Here is a 19355-nt window from a genome sequence, read left to right on the forward strand (position 1 = left end):
ACATAATTTAATATATAGATTATAAATTATAATATATATGTATAATGTAATAAATTTATTTCCAAGGAACAAATTACCATAGATTCTGAAAAAAACGATTATAACAAAATAATGTATAAATATGATAGATATAAAATATGATTTTATATTTTGCATTTGTTATATTTGTAGCCTACAAATGCATAATCACTTTTCCAGAAATCACTTTTTAAATAAACATATCGCATGTGATATTCTTCTTATTATTCTTTTGCTAAAAATAATCTTTTTTAATCAATGTATAATTTTTTTTTATCAAAAGAGATAACATTTGATCTTGATTTTGAAGACAAAGACGAGGTTTTTAGAAATATTCTTGCCTTTGTTCCTTGAAGAAGTTATTTCCATGTACTTTTGCTAAATCGTTCGTGAAGGCTTAGCTTGAATTATCGTAATTAAATTACCAGGATGATCGCTTATATTGTATTATATACGCTACAATTAATATAAAATCTGAACAACTAAAGAGAAGGTGTTTGATTTTTTCCTCGTTCTTTTGTTCATCATAAAAAACAGATAAGATTAATTATGCCAATGTAATCGATTTATACAATACAAAACATGCATATTTGAATATCGATATCGATGCACGAAAAGTAATTAGGCTCAAGAAGTTCTCATAATTTTTATAATTATTTTCTTTCTTCTTTTTTTAAGTATATTGATTTTATTTTAAATTGATTGTAATTATATTTTTATTAGAAATCTATATATATACTTTATACTTATGTTTATATTTTAAAATATATAAAAAGAATATATATATATAATGTACAATATATTAATTTTTTTATAATCAAACGTGAAATTCTCACAAGCACTCATCAATTGCTTATTTTATATAAAGCCTTCAAAAACGGATTATATTGGAAAATTTGATAATATTATTATCGAATTTTTTAAATTCCTAAGAGAGCGAATTTTCTTAAGTGAGTGCTCTATATTATATCTGATATTAATTGATATCTCTTAGGCAGCTTTGTTCGATTGTATCACATTAATCATATTGGCCATTTGCTTCGTGTGCGCAAATAATACATACAAAATATTTGAATTATATGCTAAAATAAAGCTGTAATTTTTTTTTAAATGAAGACAAATTTGGAAAATTTGTTTCATATGAAATTTTACGTTTAATTGTGTTAACTATTTAATCAATCGTATGGTGAAAATTTCATCTTCCGCACTTAATATAAACAATGCACCTAATATAAACAAACAGTTTCTACAATAAATATTTTATGCCATTTTTATGCGAAAGAATTGACTTGCACGAACAGTTTTATCAATACGAAAGTTTATTCGAATGTTAAGATGAGATCATCTCCTTCAAGTCTCATACCCAAATTGATGTCAAGACTCTTGATTTTGCCTGCTCTTGGCGCCTGTACGACCATTTCCATCTTCATAGCGGATAATACAATTAATGGTACACCTTTTTCCACGGTGTCGCCTACTTTTATTCTAATATCGATTACTTCACCGGGCATCGGTGCTCCTAGCTGATTGTTATCGCCTTTTACCGCTTTTGGATGCACATGAAGTTCCTGCATAGAAAATAAAAAGAATTCATATTGCACTGTGTTTAAAATTGACATTCGTTCAATCTTAATTTGAAATTACCGTTTTATTTTAATTTTGATCTTAATGGTGTAATCTTATCTCTTAGTGATAATTTTATTTTAATTTTACTCTAATTCTTATTTAATATTAATTTTTTTTATTTTAATTATAATTTAATTGAAGTATTCTGATAGGATGACGATATATAAAGTAGTAAGTTTGTAAGCCTTTACCTTGACAGCCTCTTTATCCTTGATAAATACAGATCTCAGCTGGCCATTCATCTCGAAGAATACCTCGCGTTCGCCATTCTTCGTGAGATCCTCGGCAACCGCCAGAGTTTTGATACCAAGAGTTTTGCCCTTTTCAATTGTAACATCAAATACTTCGCCAACTTTAGGTCCCGTAAGGAAGATTCTGGTCTCTAATTTATCTACCGGACCAAATTGTTCTCTGAAATTCAAGTAATCCTTCGTTACTTTAGGATAAAGCGCGGCCGACATGACATCCTCTTCAGTAACGTGTGGATGAGATTCTTGCAACTCTTTCTTCAAGGCAACGAAATCTAGCGGTGCCAAACTCGCACCTGGTCTGCCCTGCACTCGTGGCATGTCCTTGAGAACTTTCGATCTGAACACATTACGAATGCGAGTTAAATTTAATGAAAAATCACTGAAAGACAATCTTTCTATGCTATATGTGCATTATGTTCGTATGCGAGATAGCGCTTACCTCAATGGCTCAGGGAATCCTCTGTAAGGTTCACCAATAGCGCCCTGAAGAAATTCGACCACCGATTTAGGAAACGATAACTCCTCGGCTCTCTTTAGTACGTCATCAGCCGTCAGTTTATTCTGAACCATAAATTGCGCCAAATCGCCGACAACCTTAGAGCTAGGCGTGACTTTAATGATGTCACCAAGCAAGAGATTGGCATGCCTATACGCTTTTTTCACGTCTTCGAAGAATTCGCCTAGACCGAGCGAGTAAGCTTGGAATTGTAAATTTGTGTATTGTCCACCGGGAATTTCATTGAGATAGACGTCCGCGTTTCCAGATTTCATCGTTGTTGTGCATTCAAAGGGTGCATAGAGTGTTCTCGTTTGTTCCCAATATGCGGAATATTCCGAGACATCAGAGAGATCCAATTTTGTATCAATGTCTGTTCCTATCATGATATTAATTAAAATTTTATTAATTTTAATTTTAATTTTAATTTTAATATATATAATATTGCGATTTTTATTATTAATAAATTTCCAGCGATAATTTAAATAACGAGTATAATTGATATTATTTCATCAGTTTTTAAATTGAAAATTAAATAAAAATTGTTATCTAAATATTATATATAGTTAAATGAAAAATTATCTTAGAAGTTAATAAAAAAAATAAAACTTGTCTTTTTAACTATATACCTTGAAGAGAAGCAACAATAGCGCCCATAGAAGGTTGACTAGTCATGCCGGACATGCTATCAACGGCAACATCCACAACGTCGGCACCGCTCTTTGCACAGGCTAACATGGAGGCCACTCCTGCTCCAGCGGTATCATGCGTATGTATATGCAAAGGTACATCCGGATGCTTCTGCCTAATCGCGTCAATCAGCATCTCGGCCGCTCTTGGTTTGAGCAATCCGGCCATATCTTTAATCGCCAAGACATGAGTGCCCGCTTTTATCAATTCATCCGCCAAATCGGTATAATATTTCAAGTTGTACTTCGTACGATTCGGGTCGCTCACATCGCCTGTATAGGAAATTGCTGCTTCAACGATACCTCCAGCTTTTCCGGCGGCCTCCATACCTGAGGAGGAATTCGAATTCAATAAAGAAATTTCTATGAGAAGACATCCTGACATCATAAATCAGCTTTGTAAAATATAAATAGAATAAATTAGAGTAAAGAAGAATATTTATTTTGAGAATATGTTCTATTATTAAGTTACGTTATAATTAAGTTTTATCCAAACTCACCAACGATAAGATTTGGCAGATAATTGAGCGAGTCGAATACTCTGAAGATATCCATGCCGGTCTTCACAGCCAATTCACAGAACTTGAAGACCACATTGTCAGGATAGTTTGTGTATCCGACAGCATTAGCACCTCTTAACAACATTTGAAACGGGATATTGGGAATGGCCTTGCGCATATCCTCCAACCGTTCCCAAGGACACTCATGGAGGAACCTCAAGGCCACATCAAAAGTCGCACCACCCCAGTTCTCCAATGAATAGAAGTTGTTGAATTTGTGCGCGACGAATGGAGAGATCGTTAGCAGATCGTGCGATCGCACGCGAGTTGCCAAAAGGGACTGATGCGCATCGCGGAATGTAGTATCCATTAAAAGAAGACCTTTGTGCTGTCTAATAGCTTTGGCGAAGGCTTCTGGACCTTGCTGTTTATAAATGTGACGGAATCCTTTCGGAGGATCCAAAACATCTGGAAAAAAGCACGGAAGAAAATCAGTTTGATGCTTGGGGAAGAATGGATCGTTATTTAATACGCGTTGTTAATAAGCGCGAAGAAGTATGTCTAAGAAACAATAGTCTACCGACATTTCTCACTGATCAAGAATAAATAAAATGGAATCAATAAAAATAAATAATTTATTATGTATAAAGTAAATATGTTTATAGTTATTAATTTAGTATTGAATTATATAAAATATTCTGAATATTTTTTTATATATATTTAAAGGATCTTTTTTTCTGATTTTTATTAATATTATTTAGGTGTATTGATTATTTTTTATTGACTCTTTTCTGCAATTAAATGCACAAAGATATCGAATGTGTGTATGAAAATCTTCATTTCATTAAATATTATTGTATATAACATTATTAAGCATATTGTTTATATTCGAAGAATGCTTCACAAAACTTAAAATAAAAAGATATTTTACAAAGTAAACGTAGTACATTTACAAATTAATATTGTTATGGATTAAATAATGAATTCACGTTTTAATATGTTATAGCAATATATTTATATTATTATTAACAGCATTTATCAGCAATAATTTATTTCTTACTATCTTATCCAGTATTTTAAATTCTGTAATCAAAAAATTGATAATCACAAATTTGATAAAAAATAAATCAATTAAATTTCAATAAATATAATTTTGCCGATCTGAAAAAAAGAATAAATAAAAAAATATATAAAATTTTGCTTATACTATACCTATGTTGAGTCTATCTTCTTAATCTGCACAATATTAGATTTTAACGTAATATAAGCTAAGAAAGAAAGTATGTAATACTGCATATAATATTGTAACCATACCTGGTGCATCGGGATCATTGGTCTCTTCTGCAGCTGCAAGCTTAGCAAAGTCTAAAAAAATTGCCAAACAAAAAAATAAAAGCATGCTATAAACAATGCAGTGTGTACGTATGAGAAGGAAATTAATATATCTAAAATTGTAAGTCACTATATGTAAAACTATAATGGTAAATCTTTAAATAATCGAAGATTACCAGGATTTATTTTGATTTATTGGATGTTTATTCCCTTCGTGAACGCATACTCTGTACCGATGACATTTTAATTATAAATGTGTTTTTTCCTTAATTGTGGAGAGAATGAGATATTGAGAATTACTGACGAATAATATTAATTGCTAACGAGATAAAAACAGCATGCTTTATTATTTTTATTATTATTATGTTACTAATGGTAATAAGTAGAGATATATGAAGATGTTTCGTAACCCCACTTACTGATTTGCACAATGTGCAGCGTGCTTAATGTGGCGCAGTGCAGTAATCACGCTTGAATTTAAAGACAAGAACACACCAGAAATGAACATAAAGATCTTTAGTATAATGCTTTAATTGAGTGTTCCTGTAAACCCAGCAAAGAAAGCAGAAACGGATTATTATTGATAAGCAAAAAGGATGTTTATTATTTCTTTTGTAAATATTATACGTTTGTGTTATCGTTTGCTTTCATTTAAAAAATATAAGTGTGCTGATCAAAAATTAATTTAAAAAATGCTAATAAGTTATATTATATTAAATTTGATACTTGTAAGTCTATAAAAATATTAAACGAAAGTGAAATCTCATTATATATCAGAAAATGTAATGCATAATGAGAATGTAAAAATATTTTTTATATCAATATTTTTATTTATTTGTTAACAAATTGAAAATTATTGGAGTCATAGCATTTGGAAAATGTCATATCTTCAGCGATCTTTAAATATTTAAAAATTAATCTATTGCAATATTCATCAATATTAATCAATTTGATCAAAGAATTAATAGACATCCCATTTACATAAAAAAATTAAAAAAAGAAGAAAAAAAAATACAACCCCTGATTTGCTGATCCACGCATAAAGGCACATCCTCCGTACGCTTCTGTTCTAATTATGGCCAATAATTTCGTGATACAATATATGGATCAAATGTTTATAGTTTATAAGGTCAAAATTTATAACAAAGTTTTGGATCCGATTATCAAATGTTCTATGATTATATCATTTACATTTTAAATGAGAATTGCATTACTGAGGTGCGATATATACGTCATTTGGATATAGATTCAAAAGTGACGTTTGAGATCTTTTAGTCGACATTATCTCAGATTATTGCTATTATATTCATTAATAACCGATTATATACCTAGAGCAATCTGTGGAATATGCGGTTTGATGTCTGCCGGCTTCAGCTGAGTAGCTAATGGTGTGCTCGGGCCATTCACTAAAATCGAACCGAGATAATTTAGCAACTTCTGCGCTCGATTCTGGCTTGGCTGGAACTGAAAAAGCTGAGGATGCTCGTCGATGAAGTATGTATCGACGATACCGTTGAGAAACTTTTGATTCTCCAAAACATTTAATAGAAAAGGGATATTTGTCTTTACTCCGCGCACACGGAATTCGCGGAGAGCCCGATTCATTTTGGCGCAAGATGATTGAAGATCACCAGCGTGGGCGATTACCTAAGGAAAAACAGAAGATAATATTTATATTTCTCAAATATAAGATCTTTTTCTCTACACATATACATACTTTTTCTACACATACATATTTTGCGGAACGGCTTTTAAATAAAAAATTCTTCATACAAGTATATTTGGAAATTTTCCGAGGAAACGAAAAAGATATTTGTATCATTCAAAATATTGCAAAATTGTTAAGGTGATAAAAATTAGTTGATCTATGCAATATTGATAAAATGAAAAACCAAATTATTAAAATATATGTGCGGTTTGTTATTTATATTAAAAATAAGATGTCTCTATGCATAACATATTATAATAATAACCATTTTTTTATATTCGTTAATTCTACCTTAACGAGAAGCGAATCATAATATGGTGAAATTATAGCTCCGGCAAATGCAGAGGCTCCGTCTAATCGGATGCCCATGCCTTCACCAGAACGAAAGACTTCTATTCTTCCAGTATCCGGTTGAAAGTTCTTAGCTGGATCTTCCGTAGTCACGCGGCATTGTATCGCGAATCCTTGAGGTGTAATTTTTTCTTGTGTCATACCGAGCTCGGGTAATGTCATGCCCTCGGCGATTCGAATTTGAGATTGCACAAGATCGATTCTGAAAGAATAAAGATGATATAAATGATTATAACATAATCGATATCTGTGCAAAGCAAATGAATATATCTAATATTACAATTATACGTCTATTACAATTACACATATTAATATTACTATTATATATTTTAATATTACAATAATATTACAATTATATATAACACACACACACACATACACACACATACACACACAATTATTCTAATATTATAATTATATGCTTAGTTATTAAAAAGGTAGAAGAGAAGAATGATGATTAGAAGAGAGGATGTTACAACAATCGAATATAAGAAATGTGAGAAGTGATATTTATCATTTTTTACATCTGACTCATTACCCAGTTATTTCTTCGGTTACTGTATGTTCAACTTGTAATCTAGCGTTGACTTCAATAAAGTAAAAATTTCCGGATTCGTCGACCAAGAATTCCACAGTACCGGCATTCGAATAACCAACGTGTCTTGCCAATTTAACTGCATATTCGGTCATTTTATCACGAATCTTGCTTGATAATGATGGAGCTGGCGCGATCTCGACTACCTGCAAATTTTACGAGAAACCTGTGTTTTCATAAGTCAAAAATGAAATTGGACGTCGCATTTTGTAAAATCGAGTTATTAATTTGGAAGCTACTTGATTTATATATATATTGTATTTGCGGACTATTATAATTATGAATCTTGTATAATTGCGTCATTGTCCTTATTTTGAACAAGACAATCACAGAGAATGTATATACTGTATATGTTCATCTACTCCTAATCTGTTCACAAGAGGAAATTGCTAATTCAAGGCAACATATTACGATAGCTTGAGCGATAATAATTTCAAAACATATTTTGCATGATACTTTATGTATTTCCTGTATCTTTTTAAAATGCTTCTAGTAGTCGAATAACCTTGTTCCGTTTTGACAAAATAAGAGTTAGTTAACTTACATAGGGTTACATTGATAATATATATATATATATATTTATTTATTTATATAGAAGAATGACAAACATTGCCGAAAATATTGTGACAGCAGTGGCTAATGCTCGAACAATAATGCTTAAATAATTAATTATTACACACGTTAAATTAAAATTAACCGACTTGCTGACCTTTTGGTGACGACGCTGCACAGAACAATCGCGTTCATATAAATGCACGACATTGCCAGCGTGATCCCCAAGTAACTGAACTTCAATATGACGTGGTCTTTCGATGAATTTCTCGATGAACATCGCTCCATTTCCAAAAGCAGCCGCGGCTTCGGAAGATGCACGATCGAACATCTCACGGACCTCTTCCATTTGTCTTACGACTCTCATACCTATGTAATAATAAAATTTTTGAAATGCCATATTTTGCAACATAAGTATATTAAAAAAAGTTAAAGGAATATATTTTATAAAATACATTTCCTAAAATATAAATAAGATCAAAGCTTCTCCACTTGTTATCTTTAATATTATATCCTTTTTATTTACTTTAATGTAAACATTGTAAGGGAAATTTCTTTTTAACAATGTTCTTTTTATTTAGGAAAAGAAAGAACATTTTTAAATTAACATTTACAACATATCTTCATAAAAAAAATTTATGCATTTTACATAACGTATTTAAATACCTATTATCAGTCAGATACTATTATTTTTCTTTATGCATTTTACATAACGTATTTAAGTATCTATTATCAGTCAGATACTGCTTGTTTTTCTTGATTGTGAAATATACAAATCTATCGTATTGTGCCATTATCGTCAAATAATCTGTCATAATTACATATTTTGTTTTTGAAAATAACTTTTGCATTGTTCAATAAGGAACCAACGCGTTCTCCATACGCTTATACATTATATAACGGAAAGTACATTTCTTGTTTATGTGATTTATACATGTACAAATTATTATGTCAATTATGTCTTTGATAGAAATACCGATTGCGTTATTTTATGGTTAATTTGTTTTTACTTTTCACGCGAATTTACATATTAATAATTTTAATGAAAAATTATTAAATAATGCTTTTTTAGATGAATATGATATGCTAAATCAAATAATGTCAAAACATCGAATTACTTTAAAATCAACAATTTTAAAAGAAAAAGAACATTTTTTAGCAGGAAAAGACTTTATTGTTAACTCAAAGCGATATATTATGACAGCTTGAGTAATAATAATTTTAAAACGTATTTTGTACAATATTCTATGTATTTCCTGTATTCTCTCTTCAAAATGCTTTTAGTGATTGAATAATCTTGTCTGTTTTCATAAATCAAGAGTTCACATATTTAACTTACATAAGCGCTATTAATTTTGACGAAGTATAGTATGAGAAAGAGAGATTTGATTTTAAGATTGAATCAAATGATTAAGACTTAAATACACACTTTTATTTTTAAATATGAGGTATAACCAAGATTTTAAGAAATCTTGAAAAAGATCTTATGGATCACTTTATAAAACAACAAGCATTTTTTTATGTTTATCTAGGTAGACAGAAACGGAATGGTTAGTGAAGAAAGATTGATATATATTAAACCTACCTCGTCCTCCTCCTCCGTACGCTGCCTTAAAGATAACCGGAAGCCCATGTTTCATACAAAACTCTATCGCCTCATCGGAAGTCGTTACCGGTCCATCCGTTCCTGGAACGATGGGAACCCCAGCCTCTATCGCGGCTTGTCTAGCAGCCACCTATCGATTGGATGTATATACCATACTTTTGACTTCTGGCTCAAGAATTTTTGGAGAACTACGAGTATTTGGAGAATCAATAATATGGAATATTATGGAATTAAAGATTAAAATACCTTGTCTCCCATTTGCTGAACGACTTTAGGACTAGGTCCGATAAATCTGATACCAGCATCAGTCACCGCTTGAGCAAAATCCGATCTCTCTGAAAGGAATCCATAACCGGGATGTATGGCGTCGATGTTGTTCTCCTTGGCAACTTGAATGATCTCGGGGATGTTCAGGTAAGCTTGAACAGGAGGTAATCCTTTGCCTACTAAGTAACCTTCGTCTGCTTTCTGCCGATGCATTTGCATTTTATCTTGTTCTGAATAAATCGCCACGGAGCGAATACCGAGCTCCGAACAGGCACGAAACACGCGAATGGCGATTTCGCCTGTAACATCATTAAAATTACACATTAATATTTCAAATATAATTGTAAGAAGTCGGATATATACAAAGAAGGAATTTTACGCGTATTATTTTTTTACTGATCTTGTAATATTTTTATAATAATCATAAATAGAAACGAATAAATAATAATTAAATCAAATATTAGAATTTTTTGGGACAGTAAAATATATCATTCTCTCTTGTGTGAAATTCACTGAAATACAACACGCGGACTTCACATGTTGATAGGGATTAATTAAACGAAGTGTCTAGCAATGCTAGACTCTCTATAGTTCTAAATCATTTCATGCTAGTTCTAAATCAGGAATAACGGCTATTACACATCTGATTAATTACGTAATCTTGTTCTACAAAAATGAGTAAGTTCCTAACAACATCCATTAACTTGTCAATAGTATTCGAGCAATGCCTATACAGTGCAAGCATTACTTACAATTATTTAGGAAGCGTGGTAATTTTTTTTTTTCTTATTTACAGTATTAGATACTAATAAGTTTATAGCGATTATTATTACAATTATGTAATTAGAACATAACAATATAAACCATGAAAATATAATAAAATAAAAACAGATTTAAATTTTGTAGACAATCATTTGTATTTGCGCTAAATGGTGAATACATCAATAATTATAGACATTGCCATAAAGAAATGAGTTAATGAGTCATTATCAATAATGATTTTGTAATAACGTATGTGATACAAATCTTATTAGTTTTTTTTTACGCAAGATAAGTTTCATCTTACAATCTTTTAAAATCTGTTTACATATAAAAGTCATTAATTAAATAGTTTTATTGATAAATACAGAGCAGATTAATATGGCAAAATTTGATATTTTAGAAGATGAAAATCACGCAAGATTTCATAATGTATAGAAACAAGACAGAAAAATTACTATTAAAAATTTTTATGACTTCGTGCGTGTATAATGCAACAATATTAAACGTATTTTTTTAGTTTAATAAAAGAAATTAGAAAACTTATACTATAAGTTAAAAAACCTTATAAAAAAGAGATTTTTAAGTTTTCTATTTTTTAAAAAGAGTGCTTAATTTTTTTTTTTACTAGAAATTAGTGACAATTTATTTACCTCGATTGGCGACGAGGACACTTCTGATTGGCCTGTATTCTACATCTGCAGCGAAGTATCTCATAGCGATCTTCCATATTTGTAAAGCATTTCTATGTTTGTTCAACGATTGATGAGCGCGTATGGAATGCATTTTGTCGGTCGCTGTATTTTCGTTAAAATCACAATATTACCACTGTTTTGATATTTTAATTTGAATATCGTATAAAATTAAAAAAACAAATTTAGTTATCTACACCTAATTATTTTATCCTCGCAAAATAGATTATTTTCTTATTGATATTTAGGCCTCCTTAAATATTTGTGACTAGTATTTACGTTTTAAAGCTATTTCTTTCCGCGCGCATGTGTTTCGCTTCTCGTTCAAGCTCAAACTCGACAAATGATCTTCGTTTGGTCGCGGTAACGGTGTCTCCGCTAGTTATCACTAAGAGCAGAGTCTCCAGTTTAACGGAAAATATTAACACTAGTTTCACAACGCGACAGTCTTCATGATACACTGAAATGTCACTTTTTATTTCCTAAAACAAGATATCACTTATCTGTTGATCTGTTGATGTTCTGCCAACTATTTCTGGTATTTCTGAAACAGACAAATGACTTTTTTTAAATATATAATAGTTATGTGTATATATATATATATATTTGTAATTGTTATAATTATTACAACTAAAGATATATAATTCGTAACTTCTATCTCGTTTTCATTTGTATATTAATAAATTACATTCTCTTGTATATAGACAATAATTTTTTTACAGATTATATTTAAAACGATAGTATACCCTTTGCATATACGATAATAGGTGATTTCCCGTCAGATTAACACTTTACCTTGTATAATTAATTAGAATTCATTTGAAGTGAGATTTACCTACGTTACTTTATTTTATTATAATTTTCTTCTATACATATTTCTGATTAAATTGTCATTTTTTTTAAAGAGAAAATTGTTTTGTTACAAAGAAACTGTTATATTATGATAGAAAGCAATATATATGTCATTTTTGATATATTTTTTGAAGAGATTAATCTACTTTCATTTTTTATTAAGTAACATTTTATTTGGAAAAAAAAAAAATTCTTTTTTATTATTTTATATAAATTAAAATATTAAGAAAGTTTTTGACAAAAAAGAAACAATATAAAACAATATTAACGAATCAAGCATACAAAATATCGATCCATCGAATTATGCATATATCGCAGTGTGCAGAAAATTGTCTTCAAATTAGATCATTGACGCATTGTGTCTGACATTGAGCATAATGTTGCACCGAATAAATTGCAAACGCAAATCTAAATTAGCATGTTAGTGTAGTTTAGTTTACCATCGTACGATATGGCATTTATTGACTCATATTTTTGACGCACCAACCAACTGCTGTAACATGATGTAGTCACGTGTAATTGATTCATGTTACTTGAACGTGAAGGAAATGCGCAGCGCAGAGACATTTCTGTGAAAATTTTACGCTTTGCAATAAATAAACAGACAATCGAGAATTGCACATATCGAGAATAAAATAGATAATGGTTGTACGCATAATAGAGAACAATAAAAAATATGTTTGATGTTATTAATGACTATTAACGATATATTTATAGGCGTTTATAAGTGTTTATAGGTTCCAAAAAAAAATATTAAATATTGATAGAAGAAATTTCAACTATAGAAAGAAATTATAAAAGAAACTTATTTAAACAAAATTTTATATAAGTATAATGTAAAGTTAAATATAAAATTTTCTTATGAATATTTAGGATAAATTTAGTGTATGTTAATATTGGATGATTGCATAAGTTCGTGCCCGATTTTCATAGATGGCATTAAGTTACTGCATGGCGGAGTTCTATTGTTTTCGTGTGGTAATTGTTGCTTACCCTGAATAGATGACGTTGTCTTATGTCAATTTAGCGTCAGACATTGTTCAGATAAGTCCATTTGTGCATAAGAGAAATCGTTAAAAATGGAGAACGAAAGGTGCATTTGCGGCACGTAATGCTATATGAATTTCGGAAAGGCGTGAGTGTTGGGATTATACAAAAAAATATTCAAAGCGTTTATTTGGATCGCGCTCCTGCTCTCCGAACAGTCAAAAAGTGGTTTGGCAGATTTCGAAATGGTGATTTCAACATGGAGGATCAACCCCGCTCTGGACGGCCTTCTGGCATCGATGATAACATTGTGCATGCCTTAGTGGAAAGAAACCCAAGGATTACAACTGAGGATATTGCTGAGAGGCTGAACATCGATAATTCAACCGCTTTTCGTCATTTAAAAAAGCTTGGATACATTTCCAAGCTTGATACGTGGGTACCGCATCTCCTGACTGAAAGGAATAAGCTGCAGAAAAACTGCAGGAGTCGCAATGGGAAATTCTGCAGCACCCGCCATATTCTCCAGATTTTTATCTGTTCCGGCCTTTGCAGAATAGTTTAAATGGCAAGAATCTCAATTCCGAGGAAGCTGTCGAAAACCACCTTAGAAACTTTTTTCAAGAAAAACCAAGTTCTTTCTTCAAAAATGGAATCGACAAGCTTATGGATCGTTGGAAAACCATTGTAGAAAAGAATGGAGACTATATAATTGATTAATAAAAGTGTTATCTCTAAAATATAATCTATTGAAGTTTATATTTAAATCGGGCACGAACTTATGCAATATATGGGCTCTGTCTAAAGCGGCACGATCAATAGTCAATGATCATTCGCTTTTCAGATCATTTATATTATTATTTATTTTTATTAAATCTATAATTTATATAAATAAATTAAATGGAATTAATTGTTATATGGAATCTAATTATAGATCATGGTGACACCTGAAGACTTAAATTGGATTGCCTGATATTTGTTTTCTATGTATATATACATAATGCAATTGTATGATTGCAATTTAATCAGACGAGAGACCTTTATTTTCATCGATCAACGTTTTAAGGTTTGGGTGTACAGACTGAGTCGATAATTGAATAGGGTTTCCATATGTATCAACTATTGCTCGTATATTATTTTTGTACATAAAAAAAACATAGATTTTATACTTATTTATTGTTATCGATTGTTTCCATTGAGACTTTATTATTATGGATTATACAAGTTCAGATCAGATAATTGCATAATAAAACAATAAGTTAATATAATGAAGCTGTTCGATCAAAATCGATAAATACTCTTATAATTGATAACATTACGTATCGATTATTATATTATTAAGAAACATTTTTACTTATTATTGCCGTGAATACGTAAATGCGTATGGAACAATGTAAAATACTTTCGCGACAGGGGGGGAGGAGGGTGTATTGATCCATAGTAATGACAGCACTGTGGCGTCAGAGACAGCTGATCCGCTATCTATTATATATATAACATAGTTCTGGCATTTTCATACGTATAATTGTTTGCAAAATATAAGCACATTTGATACGCAATACAAACATGATTAATAATGCAGTAAATATGTGTCATGATAACTGCCTAATTCATTCAATTCACTTAACGATGTTTAAACAAATTAAGAATAAATTAAACATAGATTGTCCTTTTATTATATAATGTTAAATAAATAGAGTTTCAAAAACGAAATAATGATGGATTATACATATAGTAAAATAATATTAGATGTGATGGGATTATTTTCACGTTAGATCAATATTTAGTTGTGCCATCATTAATTTCATTTACGTAAAAAAAATATCTTTATCTATACAGTTTGGAAGTGCGTGATAAAGAAATATGACGCACAATATAATCGCAGCGGATGAGAATAAATAAAAATAGAATGCGCTGCGGAAAAATCATTAGAGTTCATTGGCATCATTTCTTGGCAACTCTAGAAGAATGATATTATAATAAGAGTGGGTCACATACGCGCACACACATACACTATATATGCGCTAGAGCTGTATTGATCTCGTGATAAAAACTTTGCATAGAGAATCTACTGATATTTATTATCTTAATATATCTAGATCTTAATTATTTTAATATATGTATACTTTAAGTAGAAAAATGAAAATGATCGTAGAGAAGATCTCCTTTACTTCCATCTTTAAAGTTAAAAGAAATATATGATATATACATATAAATATGTTAAAAACGAAAAAATAAAGTACATTATTAGGAAAAAGGATCATTAAAGACAAACGAGAAATAATTAGCTTTTGTTCGTTCAATTTACCGTTCTCCGAATGTAAAATGCGATACTAGATGCATAAGTTGCGCGAGGGCAAAGTTCGTGATAGATAGGGTTGTGCAAAAAAAATATTATGACAGTGAAGTTGCGAGGGAGAACGAGATAGAAAAATATCAAGCGGTCTCGCGCTCACGCATACGACACGCTACGCACGTGCTATCTGCAATTTGCACGTTGCATCACAGTCGTGCGCACGCGAATGAATCTCGAAATGTACCGCGATGAAGGTTACTCGGTCAAAGTAGTGCCTGGTAGTCTGCCTTCATCCACCTGAATCACTCGTGTGTGATCATTAAAAAATGGAAAATATGACGCTCATATATATGAGCGTTTAATCTAGCATGTGATTATATATGCGATTCTTTCAGGGACAAAAAATTTAGAATTGGTTAAACTTAACCTTAAAAGAAAATTAAAAAATTGTTCACAATGTAAAGTTAATGTAACATAAATATATATGTAATTTAAGATTCGCGATTTTACTCGAATTATACAATATATAGTGTTGTCATGAAATAGACAAATATATTTAGCACTAGATAGATGAGGCAGCTATTAATATATGTATATGTTCACTTGCTAAATTTGGAAAAAAGTATTAAACCTAATAAAAAATAATTTTTTTTTGCAATTTTTTATATATATGTTTTTTTTTAAATGTTTTGTGTTATATGAATTTTTCTAATATTTTTATCTATATATATGCTTTTTTTTAACAATAAATTTGCACACTATTTATTACTTCACTTATCTTTATTAAGCACTATGTCAATATCTGAATGACTTTCTTAATTTTTATTATATTGTGTAAATGTAAGACGAATATATATAATGTATATTAATGGAAACTGATTATGTAAATTGCCTTAATCTGACTATCACGTCTGATTATATGCAGTAATGTGTGTTTCTTTTCATTATGTTTAGTTCCTTCAAAGATAATACATTTTGATCATTCAGAAAACATTCAAGTTTTAATTCCTATTTTAACGATAAGAACGTAGCTCTGGTTATTTTTTTGACATATGGTATACTATTTAATATTGAAGAGTGCAATCTTTGAGCCTGCTTTACTACAAATTGATGCGAATGTAAAAATTTCTTATCATTTATTATGAGAAAATTTCAACGATTTTATTTAAATTGTTGTTAAACACTTGTATAAATAAATTTGTAAAATTTTAAACTCTCAAGAGAGTTAAGTTTTTACATTCTTAAATTGATTATATATCGTGTTTGCACATAATAAGTTGAATTATAAATTCAAATATATGACCTTGAACGTTAGAAAGTAAACCCGAAAAAAGGAATGTTATTAGTGAACTATAAGATGTCTAGAAATATGTAGGTACAAGTGTGTATGTATGTACACACTTGTACCTACATATAACGACTATTTCATAATTTAAATGATTCAAAGTTGAAATTTTTATTTGTTAAAGTAAAAATTTAAGTTTTTTTTTTTTTTGAATTTATATTAAATTTTATATATTTTAATATTATTAACAGATAAAACAATATATAAAATATTTGTTTTTCTGTATCCTCAAAATTTTGTCATCGGTTAAATTATCAATTCTATCAATATTATCAAACAATATTTAAAATACTAGATTGATTTTATAATTATATTATTTATATTTATACATATTACACTTCTTGAATGTCGAGAATATCGAGAACTCATCAGTTATTAATTAAAAATTCTATAACGGAGATTATGTAAGAGCATGTCCACACAAAACGATAAGAATACATCATTCTTATCACGTTTCATTTATTGATGCGACGTTAAGTAAAGTAACCACAAGGAAAAAGTCATCGCGTAATTGGTCGGGAAACGAATTTTCCTTATTCGTGAAACAACGAACGTCACACTTGTCCGAACATTTGCATATTCACCATTCACTATTCGCGTACACTCGGAGTTCTTAGAGCGATTATATTTCAATTTAGGTGAACACGCACGTTAATAAGGTATCCAGATATCAATAATATTTCGGCCAAGGTGATCGTGCGGACGAACCTTTCGACTTTAGTGAGATTTCGTGTACTTACTGCATCACACGCCGAAAACGGGGTTGACTAGACTCAGTCCGGCTGAAGTCTAAGCCACACTGAGAACGGTCTTCCCAGCACACGCGCTCGACGTCTACAGAAATAGAGATGGCAATTAGTAGTCGAACTTGCCTCGTACAGAATATCTGTCTACTATAACGAGTGTACTGCTGCCATCTCTCTGATGCAAATGCTCGCCGAGCTTTTCTGATTGTTCCCTTCGCGACGAGATTATCACTTGATAATATTCGATTCTTTTTTTAAATGATTTTCTTTCGTGACTTTATTTTTTCACTTTAACATGAAGAAAACATATATTATCGCGCTTTGGAAAAAAGAAAAAGAATTTCAAGTAGAGGATATAGTTAACAAGTCAGACTAAAAAAGAGGGATATTCCAATAAATAAAAATAATTGGCAAATTGGGAATATCAAAATTTTTAAATGACGTTGAAATTTAAATAAGATACGATAAAATTGACGGAAATCTAAATGTGAGATAATAGTTTATGTACAACTTCGTTGGCTATTGTTCATTTGAGTAGCCATTAATGATTACGATTAATACTTTGAAGAAATACAATTATTTAAATAGATTCTGTTAAGGAAAATTGTAAATATGTAAGATATTTTTTTTTAAATTGTGGTGTAGATTTTAAAATAATTAAACATCTTAAGAAGGTTTGCAAAACAGTAATGCAATTCTTGATAAAATATTAACTAAGTTTTAACAACAAAGTTGCGAAAACTACAAAATTCATATAAATAATGCAGGGTTGTTTCTTCAACGTTTTATTTATTTGTGTACATTTATAGGCCCTAATTAGGCGTGAGCTAGTCCATTCTTGAATTAACAATTCAATTCTCATCAATAATAAACGGATCACATTCGGTAAGCCGTATCGTGATTCTCATGAGACATACGTGTAGGATCGAGATATCTGATAGGATTATGGCGGAGAGATAACACATATGTGTGTATTGTTTAATTAATTGATTCTGCTATGAAAAATCACATTTTGTTTGATATTTGTCAGCATAAATATATATTCAAATACAAAAACAAGTCTATAGTTTTTTTTTTTATTTTTTATAGATAAAAGTTTCCATTATTGTTTGTCATTGTAATTGTTTCTAATATAAGTTTGTACGTAAATTTAAACGTCGATTAATCGATTGTTTACGTTATCCGCCGTTCTTAACAGATACTTCGAGTCTACGTACATACAATAATAATATATGTACACAAAATTGATTGGCCTAGCTAAGCTAGCTAATGTGAATAGACCATATAACGCGGATACATCGTATTAGTAACCACGCAACATACAGCCCTTAATCTTGTAAACCGCGAATGCATCAATATAATCATTATTTGATTAACAAGATTAAGATCCTAGGAAACGCATTGTATTGATTACTGATTCAAGTTTATCATATACTTATACTGAATAGCATTTTGGTTTTTCTCTAAAGAGTTTCGTTTTTCAAATTAGAGAAATATTTCTGTTTCTATGAAGAGAATTATTTTCTTGTTTGGATTAATTCATTTTACAAATTTATTTGACAGTAAAATGTTATTATACATTTTGCTTTCATATAATATAAGAATTATCCAAATTATCCAATCTGTTAACTCTTTCACATCATTATTTATTTTTCATTTTTTTAAATCTCTCATTAATAGTCGTTAA

General features: G+C 30.1%; 1 protein-coding gene across 3 annotated transcripts; it reads right to left on the reverse strand.

The window, feature by feature from the left end:
• Positions 1-68: 68 nt before the first annotated feature.
• Pcb (Pyruvate carboxylase) lies at positions 69-17752 on the reverse strand. 3 transcript variants are annotated; one of them, XM_070308340.1, is made up of 15 exons: positions 17663-17752; positions 11722-11986; positions 11404-11547; positions 9971-10290; positions 9704-9854; positions 8276-8487; positions 7510-7712; positions 6912-7173; positions 6241-6559; positions 4895-4945; positions 3581-4048; positions 3021-3410; positions 2335-2770; positions 1836-2232; positions 69-1586 (listed from the first exon to the last, which is right to left on the reverse strand). In XM_070308340.1, exons 3-15 carry the CDS (start codon positions 11534-11536, stop codon positions 1338-1340), a joined length of 3591 nt encoding a protein of 1196 aa, XP_070164441.1. In that variant the 5' UTR covers positions 11537-11547; positions 11722-11986; positions 17663-17752; the 3' UTR covers positions 69-1337. The 3 variants fall into 3 exon arrangements, with proteins under 3 accessions (XP_070164441.1, XP_070164442.1, XP_070164443.1); XM_070308341.1 differs by lacking the exon at positions 4895-4945 and having other exon boundaries at positions 11404-11986; XM_070308342.1 differs by lacking the exons at positions 11404-11547; positions 11722-11986; positions 17663-17752 and having other exon boundaries at positions 9704-9912; positions 9971-10056.
• Positions 17753-19355: the final 1603 nt, after the last annotated feature.

Source organism: Polyergus mexicanus, unplaced genomic scaffold (assembly GCF_030449975.1).
Source record: "Polyergus mexicanus isolate NDT 795.1 unplaced genomic scaffold, iyPolMexi1.0 SCAF_15, whole genome shotgun sequence".
NCBI lineage: Eukaryota > Metazoa > Arthropoda > Insecta > Hymenoptera > Formicidae > Polyergus > Polyergus mexicanus.